The sequence below is a fragment of the Notolabrus celidotus genome, chromosome 6, assembly GCF_009762535.1.
Source record: "Notolabrus celidotus isolate fNotCel1 chromosome 6, fNotCel1.pri, whole genome shotgun sequence".
In the NCBI taxonomy this organism is placed as follows: domain Eukaryota; kingdom Metazoa; phylum Chordata; class Actinopteri; order Labriformes; family Labridae; genus Notolabrus; species Notolabrus celidotus.
The window spans coordinates 21,234,482-21,255,763 of record NC_048277.1 but is presented as its reverse complement, the minus strand read 5'-3'; the positions used below and the strand labels follow the sequence as shown (position 1 = coordinate 21,255,763).

The window sequence follows — 21,282 nt, the reverse complement described above, 5'->3', positions numbered from 1 at the left end:
ATATGCAGAAATATGCTACAAAATGCCGACTAAACTAAACATGTCTATTAGCATTAAAGGATAATTTCAGAAAATTGGCTTTGCATGTGTTCCTCTAACAGGATACATTCATACTTTTTTGTAAGTAGCTCCAAATGTTGACATCATTTCATATATTTATAAAAGATTTAAATTCTTCCATATTTTATTTACAAGAAATGCTACATAGTCCACTTTAAGAGTCGTCTTGTAAAACTTTAAAAACCTCAAACCTGAAAGTTTGATCATGAGGGTTATCATGTGCTTTTAAAACTCTGAATGGTGTTTGAGGAGGGTCAGTGGATTCTATACTTGATGGACATGTGGAGGAGAGGACATTCTGAGCCTTTTATCGGTCTCACACAGTGATGGATGTGTGCAGCTCTTTGCCCAGTGGCCTATAGCCTGAGCTTCTGTCTAAGCCTCTAAGCTAGTGGAATGCGTGCAGCTTCTTGCTGCGGACATCAAGGGAGAAGAGCCACGCTGCTTTGTTTACAGCCTTTCATGGATGCCACAGCAGCCTAATCAATTTCAAAGAGGATAAATATTTCAATGCTATGTGTGTGTGTGAAAAAATGTGTGAGACATAGAGTAATTAAACACGATCATATCATAATAATGCCTTGAACAAAACCACAGAATTCTGTGTCTGTCTATTTTTGACTATAATGTTGCAAGTTAGTAAAGGTAAACAAGACCAAGTGAGTTAAGGGTCCTCTGTTGGACGCTGTGTAATCAGCACTTGCTCTATAAAGGTCAATATGCCACTCGACTTAATGCAGACACAATTTTATGGCAAAGATGAGAAGACATTGAGAATAGAAGTGAGTGTTTAAGCAGGCCTGACCTACTTACGGCAGCCAGCACTGAAATGGCTCCTCACCTGTGTCTGTGAAACGCCAAGAGCCCTCATAAAAACACAGGCTGCGATATCTCCTCCAGTGCACTGAACAATACTAAACAGTTTTTATATCTCATAAAAGTCTTTGATGAATGTGTTGCTTTTACTGGACTGGACTGGACTGTGTTTGGTCACATTTTCTTTGGCTGTTCCAAACTGTTACGCAACTCACGATCAAGTGACTACTGTATATGACATTTAAAGCCTTCTTTTTTTTAAACTCATTGTTACAGTAGCGGAGCAGCAGGAATTTTATGAGACGGCACGCAATGTGCAGGATATAGTATTTCTTGACCTGAAACTAGTGGTTACACAGTGAACTAGAGTTTGGTTAAGTTCAGTAGGGACTGCATTAAACCCTTTGTGAAAAATTACCTGATAATCAGAATCAGAATCAGCTTTATTGGCCAGGTATGCTTGAACACACAAGGGATTTGTCTTGGTAAACTGTGCTCTCTTTGTACAAAGGCATAAGAATAAGGCATAAAAATATAAATATGATAATAATAACATCAACTATAAACACAAAAGAACAACAAATAGGCATGACTAATATGTACAGGCTTAAAATAATATGATAATAGTGCAGTGGTGAGTAGTGCAGAGGTAGTTTTACATTAAAAAAAAGTATATGTAGGTGATAGTTAAATAATAAAACAAATACAAATTTGTGAATTCCGCTTGGAAAATTGTTACATTACATGTTTATTTACAGAGAGTATTTAGTGTTCATCAGAGTGACTGCCTGGGGGAAGAAACTGTTCATATAAGGTTGTTTTGCACAGTGATCTGTAGCGCCTGCCGGAGGGGAGGAGTTTGAAAGATTTGTGTCCAGGGTGTGAGGGGTCTGCGGTGAAACTACCTGCCCGTTTCCTGGCCCGGGACCGGTACAGGTCCTGGTTGGGGGGCAGATCGACACAGATGATTTTTTTTTTGCAGTCCTTATAGTCCGTTGCTGTCTGTGTTTGTCTAGTTTGGTCGCAGATCCAAACCAGACAGTGATGGAAGTGCACAGAACAGACTGGATGATGGAGCTGTAAAACATGATCAGCAGCTCCTGGGGCAGGTTGAACTACCTAAGCTGACGCAGGAAGTACATCCAACATCCATATGTTGTAATTGAGTTACAACATATCTAAACATAATGTTACCATATTCATTTGTAAGATATTTTTCTCCTGCAAAGACAGCATGTGTTGGCAGTCTATTAGCCATCCTGAAAGCAGTCTGTGTCATGAAAAAGAAAGATTGAAAAATAGTTACAAACTATGCTAGAGATTCATATGCACATCTCATCACTGCCGATCAAAAAGGTAGTTTATTTTCAGCAGAGGATTTTGGTTGCGTTATAGAAACACGTATGAGATTGTCATTTTAAAGTTTGATACTGAGCATCTTTGGGAACAGCAGCTCATTTGAAGTGATCATTATTTTCCAGCAGTAGCAGCATCAGCAGCTGAGAAACTTAAATAATAATTATATGCAGAGAATGTCAAAACATTTTATGGTAATCGTGACATGCACATGGTAGGAAATAAGTAAGATAATTTTATTAAACAATTTCCAACCCATTGTTTTTAAAAAAGTCTCTGAGAAACTGTAGATAGAAGCTGAAGTCAAAACCTTAGTCATTAGTTCAAGGTTTTTGAGTTGTACTTCAGAGCAGTGAGCAGAATCAGTGACATCCAGACATCCCACTTTGAACTGTGAAGGGGATTTTATAGTGGCTGCAACACTTGCCAGAAAATTGTCAAAAATGCTAGAAAAATATATGAAAAGAGAAAACAGGTTATAATGATTCCAGGTATTTATTGTAAAATGTGTGTATTAAGTGATACAACTCTTGATACTTTAAATGATGAAAGCTAAGGGTTTGAAAAAAGACTGTTTCTGCAGTGTGCAGGATGCTCCCTAAAAAGTGGTTTAGCTGAAGAGTCCTAAAAAATTAAAGAGTGCAGAGAAGGCACGAGCTGGTCCTCATCCTTCAGTTTTTGCCATTTCTGAAGGGCCTTTTAATGACACCACATGAAGAGAATGAATCAAGAGTGTTGCTTTCTTTGATGTTTTTGTAATGGGAAGATTTGACCCAGGTGTCGAGAGTAAAGGGCGCAAAGTCAAGAAAGGAAAATGACTCTCACATAGTTTTAAAAATCTAATATTTCTCTGGTGAAGTTAGTCACTCACAGGTGATTTCCATCTTTGGGTAAGATGGAAATACTTATCACAAAGAATCCCAAAGTAAAAGGTGTAATAGCTCCTACTCTAAGTTTGGAAGCAATTTTATGACTTTCCATGGAGACCCTTCTGCTCTTTTTCACCCACTTTGGTCCAGCCAGTAATAGCAGGCCTAGCGTCAGCCCCTTCTTTGCTACTTAACATTTCATAGGCAAGCTGCTTCTTCTGGCCCCACATCTGTTATGGAAATTTGCACAGAAGGGAAAAGGACTGAAATGGAATATCATTTCAAATATTTTCAAGCAGGGTTGATTTAGGCCCTTGAATGGGTTTTTAAAGCCAGAGGTGATGAAATATGCTCATCCACTTTCACAGCCATATTTTACTGTTATCTATCAATACATTCTTGGCTCTAAATTTGGTATTTTTTTGAAGAAGTCAATGCTTGTGATAAAAAGCTCAACCTATGACCATGTGTCACAAGCCCCTGAGGAGAAAAAGGCCTGATGAATTTAACTCCTCTGAACCTTGAGTTCAAGATGTCTCCTATCTCTGTTCAATAGTTTAATAAGATTTTAATTAGGCAATTAAAAGTCTTTGGAACAGCATATGGTCATAATTACTGCTGTATGGTTCACTCAGGGAAAAATGAACCATTAATTACTCCTAGCTGGGTCTGGGGATTGGGCTTAAAATTGGTCAGGCAAGGAAGAGATGGTATTCCTCTGCAGATTTAAGTCACCTATCAGAAATGCAGACTTCTGAATTTCCATTGAAAGAGAACTGAATTGGGTTTCCCAGGCTACTTGTGAATCAATTATTGGTCTCTTTTAAGTTGTCAGCTTCTAACTCAGTTTGATCTACTAATTATCGAAGAGTGTGCCCCATTGAAACATGGGAAATGTTTAACATTGAGGACTTGAATCAGTAATGGCTAAATAAGTTAACAGCGTATAATGGAAGGTCAAATGGTGTTGAACCTAACCACAAATAAAACCATGTGAAAGACGGGAAAGACAGCGACACTGCCAAATCACGACATATTTATAGGCCATCTGACAACGCTCTTTATTTGGGAGGCCGAAATACTGTTTTAATGTCAGTGCTGTGTCTTTAGCTTGTTAATTATACGAACTTAGGAAATCGGTCTATCAGCATTTTTTCCCCATATCTTAATCAATCAATCAATCAATCAATCAATCAATCAATCAATCAATCAATCAATCAATCAATCAATCAATCAATCAATCAATCAATCAATCTTTATTTGTATAGCGCCAAATCACAACAAACGTTATCTCAAGACACTTTTACAAACATAGCAGTCTAGACCACTCTATGTCAAATTATCTCAGTCTTACCCCACCTTAATCCACCATCCACCAGCTAGTTACAACCATGGACATATAAAGAGTAGACGCCGCATTGGCTGCTGGGGCGCAAGAAATGTGGCCACCATCTTGGTCCAGTCATCCTACCCATGATCCTACCTGTAAACGTAAACTGAAGCAGCATAGACTTCAAGATGCCAGAGCACTGTGCGGCAAAATACCTATCATACATCACATATATCGCATATCAGAATATTCTATTACTGTTAGGCCCACTATGAATATTAAAATACACCAAACCATGTGTCCTGTATCATACCTACATGTATGACGTTTGCAGAAAAAAAAAAAAAAACGCATGAAAATCAGTTTAGTATTCAGCGAGTTATGATTGATTAAATGCGCTGACACTTAATTGCGCCTGCCAAACAGATCACACTGAGTGGAGCGGGTGACCATACCAAGATGGTGGCCCCACGGCTCGTCAGCGCCAATAGGTAGTAGTGGTCGATGTGGCGTCTACTCTTTATATGTCAATGGTTACAGCCGCAAGGAAAAACTTCCTTTCCTAACAGATTAGCAACTGCAAAGACAATAGATGATGAAACACTGGAAGCACATCTTGCAATGATTTAAGGTAAAACATTTTTTACAACTCATTAGCTAACATCTTACAATGCTAATGTTTGCGTTTAGCCACCTCCTGGTTAATACATAGACTGTATAAAAGATGGACAACATGATAGCTCTCCAAAAGTGAGACTAAAACATTAAAAGCTCCCTCTAGTGACTGGCTGCCGTATAAGTCATAAGCCATGCCTCCTCCATTGGAACAGATGAGACATGGGTCAAACTAGAAAATTAAAAGACAAGTCAATACACTTTTTTTCAAACATAGTTCTGTCAGGAAAGTTAGTTCCAATAATGCTGATTTATTTGGTAATATTCATTGTTCAGAAAAGTTAAGTCTAGCATTCTTTACTAAAGTAGCAAATAGAAACACGGTGAGAAAACACTGACATAAGAGCTTAAATTTCCATAGCCAATACTACCCTTAGCTCAGATGTGCCTGAACAGTAACATCACTGTTCGATAAGGCTATAGCTAGAGTGTAACATTCTGGTTAGCAGTAATATCAGAAAGAGATTGGCAGCATGATAACATTAGCTGCTGTCTAAAGTTAAGTGATAAGCAAGCGGCAACCTCCGGTCTAAAAATATGAATCCAATGTGGAAGTGTTAAAAACTGCAGTTCATTGAGGATCTGCTTGAGGCTGGCTCTGGAAGTACCGGAAACCGCATACACACCAATTAAAAAAAGCCGATCTGTACAGCAGAAATAAACATGTTTACATCCTTGTACAAAAGACGAGGGTTGTCTGGATAGCTCATTTCTCGATCGGCACATACTGTAGAGGGGGTGAATTTTTTTCTAACACAACAATTTCGAAGATATTGAGATTACGAGTCTTCCAATGAGAGGCACAGCTGTTGGCTAGGAGGCTCAAAGCCCGCCTCTTTACGTCACCTGACAGAAGCAATACGGCTGCCGCCGCCGATTTGCCTCAAAACAGCGCTTCAGAAACAGATGGGTGACGTCACGGATACTACGTCCATATTTTATACAATCTATGGTCATAAGCAGTAAAACATGTTTTTTTTTACAAGTTAAGTCAATCTACATATTTTATATCATTTTGTAAAACACTTTGAAAAGGTAAGTGTAAACTTTGAGCTATAACCGATACAGGAACATTAGCTTGGATGTAGTTAAATACCAAAATGACCTGCTGTCAGATGGTAGATTATTGGTATTCAAATATGTTGTTTTTAACTCCTGATAGATCTGGAAGCATTGAAATGATAATCTCTATCAGATTTCCAACATTTGATCATATAATGATTAACTTGGATCACAGCAGCAGAAAAAAGTTGCTGCTGTGTGAATCTGGTCAGCCTCCACTCCTGTAATGGGAGTGATGTGTGAATGTAGGAGATTCTTGTGATTTGGATTTGTCACAGCGCTACTCGGAACCCGTACTTGACCTCTGCTACACTTCCTGTAATGTCTGACGCAGAGATAAGCATTTTTAGATCTGGAGGAGCGGTTTCAAGATAAGCTAGGGAGGCAGTAGGACGTGTGCAGAACTGTGTCAACACTGCGCTCCCACACCACCACTCTCCTGGTAAACAGCCACTTCGACCATATGTGCGAGTGTGTACCTCCATTAAAGCCTCTCCTGACAGACGATGTCCTCCACTTCTCACATCTGCTCCTTCACACATCTGAGAGTCCTTCAGCGATGTGGAGATGCATATGTGTGTGCGTGTGAGTGTGTATGGAGGAGGTGTTGGAGAACACAGGTGGAAAGCCACGTCTGGGAGCATGTGACCTGGGTTGTCCGATGGATAGGACATAGGCGGCCAGCTTGAGTGTGTGTGTGTGTGTGTGTGTGTGTGTGTGTACAGGTGGCCTCCTGAGATGACAGGCATGCCAAGAGGTCGTATTTATCCGTCCACACTCTTCCAGTCAACTGGCTGTGTGTGGAATTCCGACAGCCTTGACCCCTCCCACTCTTCGCTGAGGGTGATGCTAATATTGGTGCCACCTGTTTCAGCAGTGTACGCGCTGCTGCTATTTATAAAACCCAAAGTCTTATAAGCAGTGCTGTCATTGGACAGTCTCTGCAAATCAGTGATTTATAGGGATAGTTTTATTGTGTAGCAGGAGCTTTATGACTGGAAATGACTGGTCTGGAGGGCTGAGAATTTCCTGTTTGGTTATATATAAAACTTTTTGACACACTGTTCTCTGAAGTATTTTACTGTACAGAAATACAATGCCCAGGAGTTTTTCCTATTTTTCAAAGTGCTCCTAACATTTTACAAGAACGTTACATGTCGTATATATCACTTGGGTTCAGATTCATTTTAAGGAAGATACCTATTTGTTGGAGTTTTATTCCAAAAGCCATGTGTGGAAATGTATCAAAACTTCTGTCATGTAGAAATCTCTCCCTATCCCCAGTAGAGCTTTATTTAATGGACCTCAGCCTCAACTGATTATATGTGCCTCAAGGGCCGTCAATACTATTGCTACAGTATAGTGACAATTTGGGATTTCACTTGTTTCCTACCCAGAATCACATGATGTTTCACTTTCCACTCACTCCCCCTTTTTGAAATCCTAATTTGTCATCCCCAATTGCTGTCCTGAAGTCATAACCAACAAAGCCTGAAGTCGATTCACAAAAATAAAAATGTGGTACATTCTTCCAGGATGCCTTGAGTTGTAAACCTGTTGCTCTTACAGCTTACAGGCGACTAAGAGCTCTTCTACCACATGAAGTGCCCCCCCCCCCTAATCCTGAGACTGATGGGGGGTTGATGGGGCTGGTCACAGACTGTCAGGATGGCTCATGGATATTTCTTGGGACTCAAAAAACCACATGGTTTGGCGAAAAAAATAAGGGTAGATCGCAAAGGAGGGAGAGCTGTTAGACTGAATATTGGTATGATATGGTCAGTTTTTGAGGATAATAACAGTCATGCTAATTTTAAGTACCACTGCAGGATTTAGAGTGTGTGAATGCCCCTTGTCAAATTGAATTATCTGGTCAGGGCTTAGTGTTTGTTTCATCAATAATTGTCAACTATTTTACAGAGGAATTCTTAACCTGAGTGAATCCAATGAAGATGCACAAACTGGCATCAATACAACAATGAAGCCAAACCTATGCTTTTTGTTAGACTTTCTATTTTGTATAATATATGGTCGAGTTTGACATGTGCAAAGATTTTGTCAAATGCATATGATGCTGCAGGGAATTGCACAGGGAAACTCCAGGAAGATTTAAGAGGAGATCATAGACAGAGGGATGAGAGTATCAGCTATAGCCAGAGCACACTGTCACGTCTGTGTAGGGAGTGAAAGGGATGATTCAGTTTATGCATCATGCAGGGGAGAGCTGTGAAGTGCAGGGTTGCATATAGATTTCTGTGCTGTCAGAGGGGCCCTTGTTTTCTCACTCACGCTGAGTCGATCTCTCTCCACGTACCTCAGTCAGATTCAGCTGGATGCATGCAGGCTTCTTTTTTCGGACTGTCACACAAACCCAGAATTAATGTGAGCTTCAAGTGGCGTCTCACTTTAAATCCTTTTACACAAAGGACACTAATGATGTCTTTTACATCTTACAATCTACTGGCGTCTGGGAGGCTGCTGTGGGGGGGGGAAGGCATCATCATCCTAAAAATGTTAGACAGTGACCCAGGCCTTGCAGGTTTTAAAAGTAGAAGTTTGCCAAATCCTTGTCTGTTCTTGTTATCATGATCATTAGAAGTCACAGTGCAGCTGCTGTAGGTTAAAATTCTTTAATGCACAGGCATCCTTGAGTGAGTGGTGAGATGAATGAAAGTGTTGGAATTATAAGCTCTCCTGTTGACTTCTTTAATTTTGAAAAACTTCAACTCAGATTATTTCAAAGATCTTAACCCAGAAGACAAAACTTGATTTGCCCTGGGTGTTGTTCAGCCTTTTTGGAGACTAAACTGACTGGACACAATAGGTCATGAAACATTTTTAATATTCAAGTCTTGCATGTCTCTCTACTGCAGTAGAAATATCACTCCTTCTGTCTTCTTCCCTGGCCTTCATCATGGCCTCCCCCGCTCCTCTGAATGTCATGTTTCCAGCTCCGATTTGGAGATGTCTGTGTTTGCTGCAAGTGTCAGACTGCTTATTGACTCAGAGTCAGGATAGAAAGCAGGGATAGCTTCATTTACTCCTTTTAGCTATTGATTTCCCTACCTTGCTTGAAACAGAGTCTCCCATTGGCTACATTTAATAAGGAGCCCTTATGTAAACTCTATGGAAGCTGTTTGCTGTATTTGACTGGGATGCCTGAATTGAATTTCCATGTTACCATGTTTGCTTAATCAGCATCTCTAAATTGCTCTATAATTATTTTATTAGGATAATATTTGCCCTGCAGCTTTGTGAAGATGTTTTTAAATTAATTGTTGAGGCATTGTGGATCAAAGAGTCAGCCAATGTCAACTCCTGAATGTCCAAAAGAAAAGTTTAAGAAGTGATCTGCTTTGATTAGAGGAGTGAACAGAAGACCTCTTCAAACATTGAACCAGTTGCCTGTGGCTTTTTGCACTTTTTATCTTAATAAATCCTTCTTTAGAACTGAGAGCATGCAAAACCAAACTCCTTCTATGAACTGTGGGAAGGAAAACACTTTACAGTATCAGTGGTTACAATGTATAAACACTATTTCTCAACACTCAGTAATTAAAGCAGGGTTCAACCAAGGAAACAGTGGGGCAGAAAGTCCTGTAATTCCAGTAATATGAGCAGTTAACTGGGTGTCACCCATTTTCATTGTCTTATAGTTTTAACAAAGATCTCCAAGAAATCTTCGCTTTCTTTTCTCTCCTGTGCAGAGCACAATAGAGCAAACACGAACGGTTCAGATGCAGAGATAGAGGCTTTTGAAGCACAAGGTTGTTCTTCAGTATCTGATGCTATCATATTAACCTGACCTGAGCATTGTGTGTGACGGTCGTTTATGTAGTGTTCTGTCAGTGAGCACGACTCATGTGTTTCTGCTAAACTTTCTTTTGCATTTTATTGAGATAGTAAAAAGTCTTTCCATGTCATTGATAAGTCCCTGAAGACTCCTTCGGCTAACTGTCAATGGCATGGGAAGACATCTTTATAACTCTGTCCCTGTTGGCCTTGGAGCTGTACAAGATGCTCAAGCATTAAAATTTGCCGAAGGACAGATTTTTGTCAGTCACAGTTGTTATGATTGTGAACAGTGTCATCTGGATGCAGAAAAACAAGTTGTTAATGACACTAGGCAACTGGTAATTCAAGTGAGTCCTGGTAGTATTTCATAACATTTGTTTGACTGCTATGTGATGTCTGGTTCAGACAGTGCACAATAAGCTCTTAATTAGTAGTGAACATTAAAGTGCATGTGTGCTTTGCCTCTTACTCTCTGGACATGTCATTTGTCGGTTACAGTGCACCACTTTATTTACTCAAGCCAGAGTACAATAAAGAAGATTGCTAATCTGTGTCACGCCAGAGTAACTGTGAGTCAAAGTGCACCACTATAAGAAACACCCGACGACTAGGAACACATATCGAAACTTCAACCTTACAAGCATAGAATATACTTTATTATAGGACACCAGTATGTTAAGGCAGCCACGAGAAGGACATATCTGTAGGTCTGGCTCTTTAACAGAGGAAAATGTATCAGCTCTCATAATTTAAACATTGTTTAAATTATGAGAGCTTATGCAAAGAGCTCCTATATAACTTTTATGATATGTCCAAATCTTTTTGATCAGAAGATAATTTTTTCTGCTTTAATTCCTGGATGCTACTTATATTTGACTCATTTTGGAGTTATAACTTGGGAGAATTTTTAATTCCTAAGTATGTGATAATTTTGGTTGATTTATTGCCAAGTTTAATCTTTAGTCTGCTGATGGGATATTCTTTGGTGTTTGTTTGATATTTTTTAACCCTCCTGTTATGTTGCGGGTCAAATTGACCCTTTTTAAAGTCTATTTTAGGCAATATATGCCTTCCAAACAAGCTAAATGCAGCATAAAGATCTGGACAGCATGTGATAGAAGAGGAGTCGTGTTAATTTATCAACATCACTTCATTATAATAATTTTTTTTTTTAATGAAATAAAATAAACAAAAATCTATGTCATTTAAAACTATTGTATATATATTTAGGTCTTTCCAATGTACATTAGAAAAAGTTTTAACATTGATTTTAATGAAAAACGAGTGAGTTATCCTCATTGAACCATGATCTGTGAGAATTAAAGAACACCAATGGACTAAATCTTGTTTTAAATGGTTAGTAATGGAGTCAAAAATTAGATTTTAAATAATGTGTATTGGGATTGTTTGGGTTCTAACAGTTTTGGATAATTGAATATGCCACGGGTCAAATTGACCCAGGAACATTATTGCTGTTCCAGAGAAACAGACATAACAGGAGGGTTAAAAGTATTATACTTTGCTATTACATTTTTTAAAGGATGTGCCAGTGAATATGTTGCATATTGAAAAGAAAATGAAAGTATCAGAAACTAAAGAATTATCAAAAAATGGCCAAAAATTATTTTAGAGGCAGAATCAATCACTGCATAAATACATGTTTTTAAAATGATTACAACATTGAGCAGTGTCATAATATTTCAACAAGCTCATTTATACAAAACATCAATTTAAATGTTGATTCTCCATCTTTGCAGATCTCAGCTGTGGCCCTGCTGCATTGTGCATGCATGGAGACTGACTGGTGGAGGCTTTCTGTCGTATCCTGAGGTCACAATCCATCGTTTCAAACCAGCATCATTCTCTGCTGCCCAGAAGGAGCGCAGAGGCCGGACGTTCAAGAAGCCTGAAACTGCAGGAAGAGAAGTAAAATAAACACGGCTTTTTAAAGACGCTCTTCATGAATTCATGAAAACCTGAAAGGCAAACACTGCAAGTTGGCTGGCAGTCCTGAGGGGAGGAGGCATGAGGACACTGAGTATGGCTTGGCTCTGTCTCCCGGCCTACATTGTCCTCCTTGTTGGTTGCCTTCACACAGCGGTCACAGAAAACGATGTCACTCCTCGTCTCTCCTTCTCCTACAGTAAGTTTTATCACCTCATGTATGTTATGTTTCCTTTGAGTTAGGTTAAATGTAGCATTTATGTCACATATTCATGTCACTTTAGTGCAAAGTAGCAGACTCATAAGGCTCCTCTTGATTAAAAAGGATGGTGTCAACTTTAGGGCGCCTGTTTTGGGCTTTGTGGGATCCTTGTGCATGAACAGCAACACTTGACAATGTTCTCACTGAAAACCTTATAGATTATTGTCTAACAGCTTGTGATAACACATTAGTAGGAATGAAATGAAGTGTAATCTCCTGTGGCCATTGTGGCTGACATTTTCACAGTAGCGATCACAGAAGTCAGGTGATGTAGTTTGAATCAACCAAACACAAGAGTCTCACGGTGACGATCATGGTTGGAGTACCTCGTGACCAAACGTCGACTTTGACTTATTTCAAGTGTAGTTGCTCTTGACCTCACCATGTTGCCAAGGTGCCTAAACCTAACCACTATGGGACTCATAGGCGTTTCTAACCCATTTTTGGGGGTGCTGAAGCACCTCTAAATTGAATCCCAGCATCCCTAAAATTTGACAGATTTAAACATTTTTTTTACTGTATGTCCTTTTTAAAAAGCTAGAAAAGTTTCAAAAACATATAGTGCTTGGTTGAAACGTAATATTTTAACAACAAAAATACAGCACCACTGCGTTTTACATGTTGTGCATTGCATTTCAAATGAGAGTCCAAAAAATAACTCCAATGTCCATTTTTGGTATTTTTGGTACTCACTATAGGGGGCTGGTTTACTCCAGAAACATACATACTGTTTATGTATATGTTGAGGAGCTGCTGTGTCAAAATGAGCTGTCTTTCCCAAGAAATTAGGGTTACCACATGTTTATTTTATGATTCCAATCCATTTCTCTTTCGCTGTGGCTCAGCATTTAAATAACCTTTATCAGATTTGATGGTTTAGTCACAGACTTTCCTAAAAGTGTTATACTTTTCTTTCACAAATGTGGGAATGAAATTGCATTACAATGTACAAAACAGTGACATTTATCTTGCACAGCTCAGCACCCCTAAACATTAGATCCTAGAATCGCCCCTGATGGAACTGTTTCATAACTTTGACCTGATGTTGAATGTGTTTGTCCAGCACTGATCTGTAGGACTAAGGAGCCGAGTCGTTGCTTTCTCTTGAGGATCTGCTGCAAACAATCAGCTGGTCATAGTGAAACTGCATAATCTAGAAACATGTTTATAACAAACCACAAACATAAACAGGAACTCTTTTCAGTCTGACTATCTACAATGTCTCGACGATAACAGCTTAGACAGACATTATATTCCCTCTTCACTGTGCCTGAGAGACTGGTTTTGTATTGCCCAGTTGTCCCCCTGTTCATTAAATCTGCACATTGAAAAAGAAAAACAGTACACCTCATATGTGTCCTTTTGTAAGAGCTAAAAGGATTAAGATGGGTGAAATGGTGTTTGTCTGCAGCATAATGATTTAAAATCCATGTAAATCCACACAGTGAATGGCAGCTCCACCAGGGTGGCTCTGTCAAGTACCTACAGGTCAGACATAATTACAAAATGAACAAGCCTATTGTGCTGCGTCTTACACAGTCTCAAAGCACTGACAGTTATTGCTGTTATATAATGTGTTTTTTTTTTTAGTTGGCTTGCACTGTGACATATCACGCAACCCGAAGAAACATAACAAATATGCCTGTCATATTTTATCCTGAAAATAAGTTTGGCATATTGACAGTTCACCTATGGCACAGGGTGTGTATGCATCATGATTTACTATGCTTCCTTCCTATCAGTGCTATTGTGACTAGTACGAAGGGATTTTGTCAAATGGGATTTTTTAAAGGATGCTTGATTGCACTCCAGATGACAAGCTTGATTTAAACATGTATTTTTCCTAAGTATCTCCATGGTAAATTAAACAAAAAGATAAACGATGAGATCAATGCAGGCTTTCAATGATTAAACTGCAGTTAGTGACTAATGTTCAGGCACCATTAGCGTCTTAATATCAGGGAGGATTGTGTTGACAGATCTCTGTTAATAATCTAAAACAGACAAGGATACAAACTTCCAGTTTGGGGCTAATTTTATACCATCAGGCTTTCAAATAGGTCAGCCTGCTAGCCTGTCTGAGCGTGTAGCTTTCCTCATGTGGGACCTCTATATCAACAGGTAATCTCTCTCACCTGTCAGCATCGACAAAGCCCACAGCTCAGCCCTGACAGAGCATTTCACAACAACTCACATCATCAATCACTCATTGAAAAGACACCTCACGTTCACACTTCCCACCATTTGGATGGAGAGATTTGCTTTCAGGGCGTGCTGCCATTGTCGAACATCACCATAAAACAAAACTTACATGACAAGATCAGACTTAACATACATGATACTGCATGTACTCAGTATCCCAAAGCCTAGGCAATGAGTGTCATTTCTGTATCACATTGTGTCTAATTTATTGATTTTATTAATTCATTTATTGGTACATTGGAGCCAACATGAGTTTCCTGCTTTGCTGAAGCACTCGTGTTATTGCACAAGACTTAAACCTCACTGATAAGCTCTGATCTTTCTATGCCAGGTCATGCAAGAAATACCACCCTTAACAACAGAGGTAGATACTATCTGCCATAAAACTCAACAAGGAGTCATTTCATCTATCTTGACACGCAGTTTGGGGCTCATCTTGACTTAAAATGTACTAGTTGGCTTATGAACAAGGTCACATTGAACTCCCTGACACTCTACGCACGGTGTCAGTGTTTAAAAGACCATTTCTTTGCATTTACTTTTAAATATAAGTTACAAAAACAGACTTAATCCAGCTGATGAGGGTTAGCAGGGTCTGATGATAGAGTTTGTCTCACTGTGGTATTGTTGGTTCTGCTACACTGACATTTCCCAGTGTTCTGCAGAAGGGCTTTGTCACATTGTGTTTACAGTATCAAAGCAGAAGGAAGAGCTGTAGACCTCAGGGACCTGAACTTCATACAGCAGGATCTGCATGGTCCTCTCGGTCCTAACTGGTTGCCTGTTAGCTCGGAGAGTCTGCATGCTTTGACTTCAGTGATGTAGGCGGGGTCAGGGCTACATATATGTAGACTGACTTCCCCTCCTTTTCTCTCATGCCCTCTGTGCCCCCTGGTCCCCGCCTCTGTCTTAATGAAGAGGCTAATCTGCCATGAATAATGAATGGGGATTTGTATGTGTTATGGTGTGAACACTCCTCTGGTTCTCATTATGCGCCTATCAGGACGGATCATGGGTTCAGGGAGTAGAGCCTGCATCTGCTTTTCTCTCCGCTTTTGTTCCTGGCTTTAACGCAGACCATGCTGAATGGCTTAGTGTGCTGGAACACTGTTTAAAGACACACCTTTAAGCTGTTTATGTTGCCGGATCCACTCAGCCCTCTGGTAGAAATCACATGTGTGGTTAGTCATGCTTTAATTTTTATTCAGGGGCCATGTCACACTGGGAGTAGGGCATTCTTAATTATTTATAAGCTGCAATGTCTAAGCTGTCGAGTCAACCACTCGCGGGTAATTCAAAATGACAGCATTGTCAGGTGAGATAACAGCTTTTCAAGAGTGTTGGTGGCACATAGCTAAATAACACACATTGCACAGCTCATCTGTTTAGGTCTTTGATACGTAGCAATGTGGAAATTCAAAGTAACTATGATAAATATTATACTTGTTCAGACTACGACCATATTATTTAAGTATTTTTGATTAATTAAGTGCTGATTAAGTTTTATGGGAAAGGATGCATCAAAATCTAACACAGGCCAATTTTTTATTATCACAATGATTGTGATTCTTAAATATTGGTTGACTCCTTTTCCAACCAGATGTGCCAAACATTGAACTTAAGTATTTTGATAAGTATGAAGGGTAAAACGGCTGTATTATAAACATATATATTTATATTATTCTTTGCATTTTTATAACGTATATTGGCCTATGAGTTCATTAAGTCAAGTCAAGTCAAATTTATTTATAAAGCACATTTAAAAACACAGCAGAAGCTGATCAAAGTGCTGTACAATACATAAAAAACACAATGTGAGACCAAACAAGCAATCATTTAAAAAGAGACAAACAAACGACAAGGAAAGCACAGCATTGGAAATGAGAACCTATTCAGGGCTAGAGGACTCAAATGCTAAAATATAAAAATGTGTTTTGAGGAGAGTCTTAAAAGAGTCGACAGAGGGGGCGGCCCTGATTGAAGAGGGAAGGCAGTTCCAAAGACGCGGGGCCTTTACACTAAAAGCGCGGTCACCCTTCAGCTTATATTTTGACCTGGGAACTGCCAGGAGACCCATGTCAGAAGACCTCAGAGGCCTGGAGGTTTTGTAAGGGCTCAGGAGGTCTGTTATATAGGGAGGGGCCGGAGCATTCAGAGCTTTAAAAACAAAAAGCAAAATCTTAAAATCAATTCTGAAGTGAATTGGAAGCCAGTGGAGGGAAGCCAAGACAGGGCTGATGTGATCCCTCTTCCTGGTAACAGTCAGAAGCCTGGCTGCAGTATTTTGGACCAGCGGGACAAGGCCGACTGACTGATTCCAGAATATAAAGAATTACAATAGTCAAGGCGGGACGAAATGAAAGCATGGATTACTATTTCAAGGTCGATTCGAGAAAGAACTATACCATTACTAGACTGTCACTAGACGGAAAAAGCTGAGCTGTTGGTTATTCTACTTTCATACATATCCAAACAGCATTTGTTGATTACAATTTTAAACACCACACTTAATGGAGGTTGTGATTTTAATTTACGATGTTGTCATAATAGTAGTGATTGCTTTCAGTCCACATGACAGATAACTGTTTGTGATATATAATTGTGTGACGCCCACCTTGCAAAATCCTCCAGGGAGTGGAACATAGTGGATGTCAATATTGGCACGTCATGTAAAAACACTTCCACATGCTAATTTGTAGTGTTTCAAGAACACCCCACTTGTTTCTGCTCCCACTGTAAATACCCAGCATGCTGTTAGGGTGTTCCAGGTCAGCCAGTGCTGCTGTACAGTTAGAAACATGTCACAACCTCATGTTCTCTCTCTGTTCTTGATGCTCCAGCGCTGTTTAAAGGAAGAGGTCATGGTGAGTTACTGATGAACCAGCAGCTGGTTTACATTATTGTGGTTAATCTGGGGTCAGCTTTTGTTGCTCCCTGACCAACACATCACCCTCTCAACCTCTTTTTTGCATGGGAAAAGAATTCTTCTGAGCCATGGCACAGGCTCATTTGCAAAGTGTGGGTTTAATAGATTTCAAATAAGGAGTTTTATTTAAATGTTAACAGATGCATTAGCTCCTGTCTCCCAATAAATGGCTCACCAAAGCTTTTTATTGCTTGTACCTGCTGTGAGAAATACGTAATGCACATACTTTACCTCCATACTCCACAATCCCTCCCCAGTTTCAAGAGTATTTGAAGCATTAACGAAATTACTTTCCAGCCTTCACTTCCTGAAGCTCTCCTCAGAATTACCACCAATCTCAGCATCAGCGTGGTGCGGTAGAGACAATATCCTGCTAACAAGATGCAACCCCACACATTACCCATGCAAACAGCAGGTTCACAGCTTGCCTAATGAATGTCCCGGTGAATTGACCCTGTTCTCCTGTTGTCTTAATGTGGTCCAGATGCTTCAGTCTCTGTCCTTCAGCTTTCCAGATCTGCTCTCCCAAACAATTACCCATTCAGCAGCAGCTCCAAATAAGTGGTTTAAAATGACTCGGGGACAATTTAGTTAGCTCTCCAGTGTGGCCTGTTTTCTGTCCTGATGTCTCTGCACAATGTTCTGTTGTTGCTCTGGCACTGACCCATTAGGATTGTCGATGGCAACCTGGCTTTCCGTCATGGTCATTGCCTCAACATAGGGAGAGGGTCCCAACCACTGCTGTATACGTGATTGTATTAACAAGTGTTCATCTGTTTGAACCCTTGAACAGGTAAACTGATTAGACAAAGTGACTATGGGGGTCTCGGTTCCCTTCCAAGCACACTCTGGTGCAGTAGGTTTGAGGTGTGAAATCAAAGTGGACCAACTTAGAAACCAAAGGCAGGAAGAGGAATAAAGCACAGTGCATGATGGGTGGAAAAAGAAAAACCAATTAAACCAAAAACCAAACTATTTTAACCCACAATCAAACTAAATCTCCTGAACTATCTTTTATTTAGTTATGTCAGTGATTTAAAGGCACTAGTTATTCATATCTGTAAAATGTATCTTCAAGTATGATGCAGTTAATTCTGAATTTTGATCCTCTAAGACATCACCTTGTTCCCCAGTTTAGAAGCTGTTTCATTTGTTCACTGACATGTATTTTTGTTCTTGTTTGCGTGGATAAGCTAACTTATAAACAGACCGAAGAATTTGTTGCCCTTTAATTAGCCATTGATCTAGGATGTATTTGTTTGCATCAATGTTTTTCTTGTTGTTCTTTAGAGAGTGAACAAGAACGGGTGCTTTAAATGAAGTATGCAATCCTCTGATCTCCTGAAAATACAGCTGTAAGAGCCGATAAAGGCAGCACCCTTATAAGGGAGGGCACTGATTGAATCAGTCTGTTATAGTTGCTCTACAAAGAAAGGCACTTAGATCTCCGTCACAAAAAGACAAATTACTCCACAGTTCCTCTCTAGAGGGAAAGTTCCAAGCTTTTAATTATCCCTCTAGTTTTTACACCATCAGAAAATCAGCTGCAAAAATGTAGGATTCCTTTAAGCCCGATGTAATTAATTCCTAAATAGATTAGCAAGCCTGTCTGGGCGGGCATTTCAATCCATTTAGCAGTGTTGCTTGCAGAAATTACTTTTAATTACATAATAATGGCAATGATCTCATATTGCTAGCAGCTGCCAGAGTTTGAGCATCTGTGTGTTCTATCTGTGCTTTTCTGAGAGGGTCATGGAAGAGCAGTGAACCCTGACAAGGCAGCTCCCTCTGGATCAGGGGTCTAGTGGTGGTTACACAGAGAGATGTAAAGTAATCCTACTCTGCCTGCTGGCTGCCTCAGTGTTTAGTGTTTAGTAGTTGGACTGATGATCATATACACTCTTGACCTTTGACAATTATCAGTCAAGTGAAGATCACAAAGAAGCGAGGAGTTTAGCTGTTTCTTCTCTGTTCCACAATCTGTAGAATTAAGGGATCAAGCATCTGGGACTTCAGATTGAAACCAATGCAGTAGTGCTTTGAACCTGCAATCTTTCTAATGACCAACCAGAGCAAAAGGCTTTAGATTGTCTAAGAATCTATGAGACTTACCCTGTCGCCCCACTCACAGGTCTGCACACTTACTGTTCCTAAGATGGTATATGCCAGGTCAGCAGTTTTCAGTCTTAGAAATGTTGGGAAATCGTGGCTTATTCTGGCACTGCAGCACTATTTGACCAGTTACAGGGATGAATACTGACAAGCTATTTGATCCTTAAATTTGCAATGATGCCACTTCACTTTGGCTACGTTCACACTGCAAGGCTTAATGCTCAATTCTGATTTTTTGCTCAGATCGGATTTTTGTTTGCCTGTTCACATTACCATCTGTAATGTCACCTGTATCTGATTCCAGTGTGAACTGTTTGCGGCTCCGGACTGCCCCACATGTGCAAAAGAACAGTAACAACGACGTCACATGCAGCTGTTTCACAAACTTAAACATCAAGGAAGTCAGTGTTTTCGCCTTTGTTACTTGTGCAGTGGGAGCCGGAGAATTAATGACCAGGTGCGGAGGAGGTCAAGTACACAGAAAAGAGAGCCAAATTGCTCATTCCGGCTTTTTGCGGAGCTGTGGCTGCAGATACAATTGAAAGGTCTATGTGGATGCAGGCACGGAGTCAGGAGTGGTGGGTCTGCGACGTTAATAGTTTCAAAGAGACAGAGTGTATTCAAAACTTCCGGATGTCGAGGGCAAGCTTTCCTTGTATGGAAGTGTCACCCCATATATTCATAAGGTCCAAGACCTCACTGTCCCTCCATTGACTTGCTCCATCGTTGCTATCCTCCATTTTTGCAAGGCTACCGCCGCGCAGAATTGTGACGTGTCGCTATAAAGTGACGTGAAAGTATCAAATTTGCATCAAATCCGCCTTGGCCGTTCACACTGAGGTCGCAGATTTGAGTGTTCACACTGCCTCTAAAAAATCTGACCTGGTCACTTGACCCCAAAAAAATCGGATTTGGGCCACTTTTGCCAGCATTGTGAATAGCCTTAGATTAAGTAGTGAAGAGACAAGTAACACCTCCACTTAAAGCATTACTGCCACACAACACTGACCAAACCTGAGCCGGGTTTACTTCACATGATTCTGAAGGTCATAACAAACTATACAGGTTTCACATTGAACCTTTTCTTGACCACTTCTGATTTTATCCTTATTCCTCGTGATCCACCCCCAGCTTTGATTATAACTTCATTTGACCCCCAAGGACAGAGCCTTTTCTGAATGAGTCAACATAAATGTCAGTCATGATGTTTCTTGCGTCATTTATTCAGGCTTCCCGTTCAATTTGTTGTCTGTTCTGGTGTCCTTTAGCAATTTGGATGGTTGTAACTGGAAGTTTTACTCAAAAGGGTGAGTTGATAGGTAGCAGACTTGTGGCAAGAACACAAAAAACACAGAACTTATAGTTTGGACGGTCACAAGGCTCAAATGGTACTCTGATTACAACCTTTAAAGAAGTGACCATCTGTTTTTTAAAAGGAAAACTTCCTCAAAGGTTCCCTCACAAGACACAAAGAAAGATGCTATTCTAGCTTGGTTGTTAATCAGTTGCTCTTTGAAACACCTTGTATCTGTGACTGGAACAGATCCAAGCTCTTTCACTTTAAAGTGCTGCCTCTGAACTGTCCTCCTGATGTGCACCACAGCATTACTGGGGCTGCACCGTCATGAGGAGGCCCCTCAGGAGTCAACCTCAGACAGACAGACAACAATCGAGGGGATTTTTAAGAGACTGTGGTGTCCAACAAGTTCAAGTGAGGTACATCCATTTAGCTATACTATCTTGTGATGCTGTTTTAGCACCACTACACGATGCTGGACTTCCAGATGGTATTCAGCCTGGGTTTTTTGGTCTCTGGACTGATGTGTTGCTTATCTTGAGAACTGCTTTGATTTTGGCACCAGTGTCTACTTAG

General features: G+C 40.0%; 1 protein-coding gene across 1 annotated transcript in view; it reads left to right on the top strand.

The window, feature by feature from the left end:
* The window catches only part of sema4ba (sema domain, immunoglobulin domain (Ig), transmembrane domain (TM) and short cytoplasmic domain, (semaphorin) 4Ba), a 44,510-nt gene that overhangs the window by 8,330 nt on the left and 14,898 nt on the right, over positions 1–21,282 (top strand). Inside the window, exon 2 of the mRNA XM_034684809.1 lies at positions 11,721–12,106. Coding sequence (XP_034540700.1) covers positions 11,989–12,106 — 118 coding nt within the window. The 5' untranslated portion in view covers positions 11,721–11,988. The remainder of the gene's footprint in view (positions 1–11,720; positions 12,107–21,282) is intronic.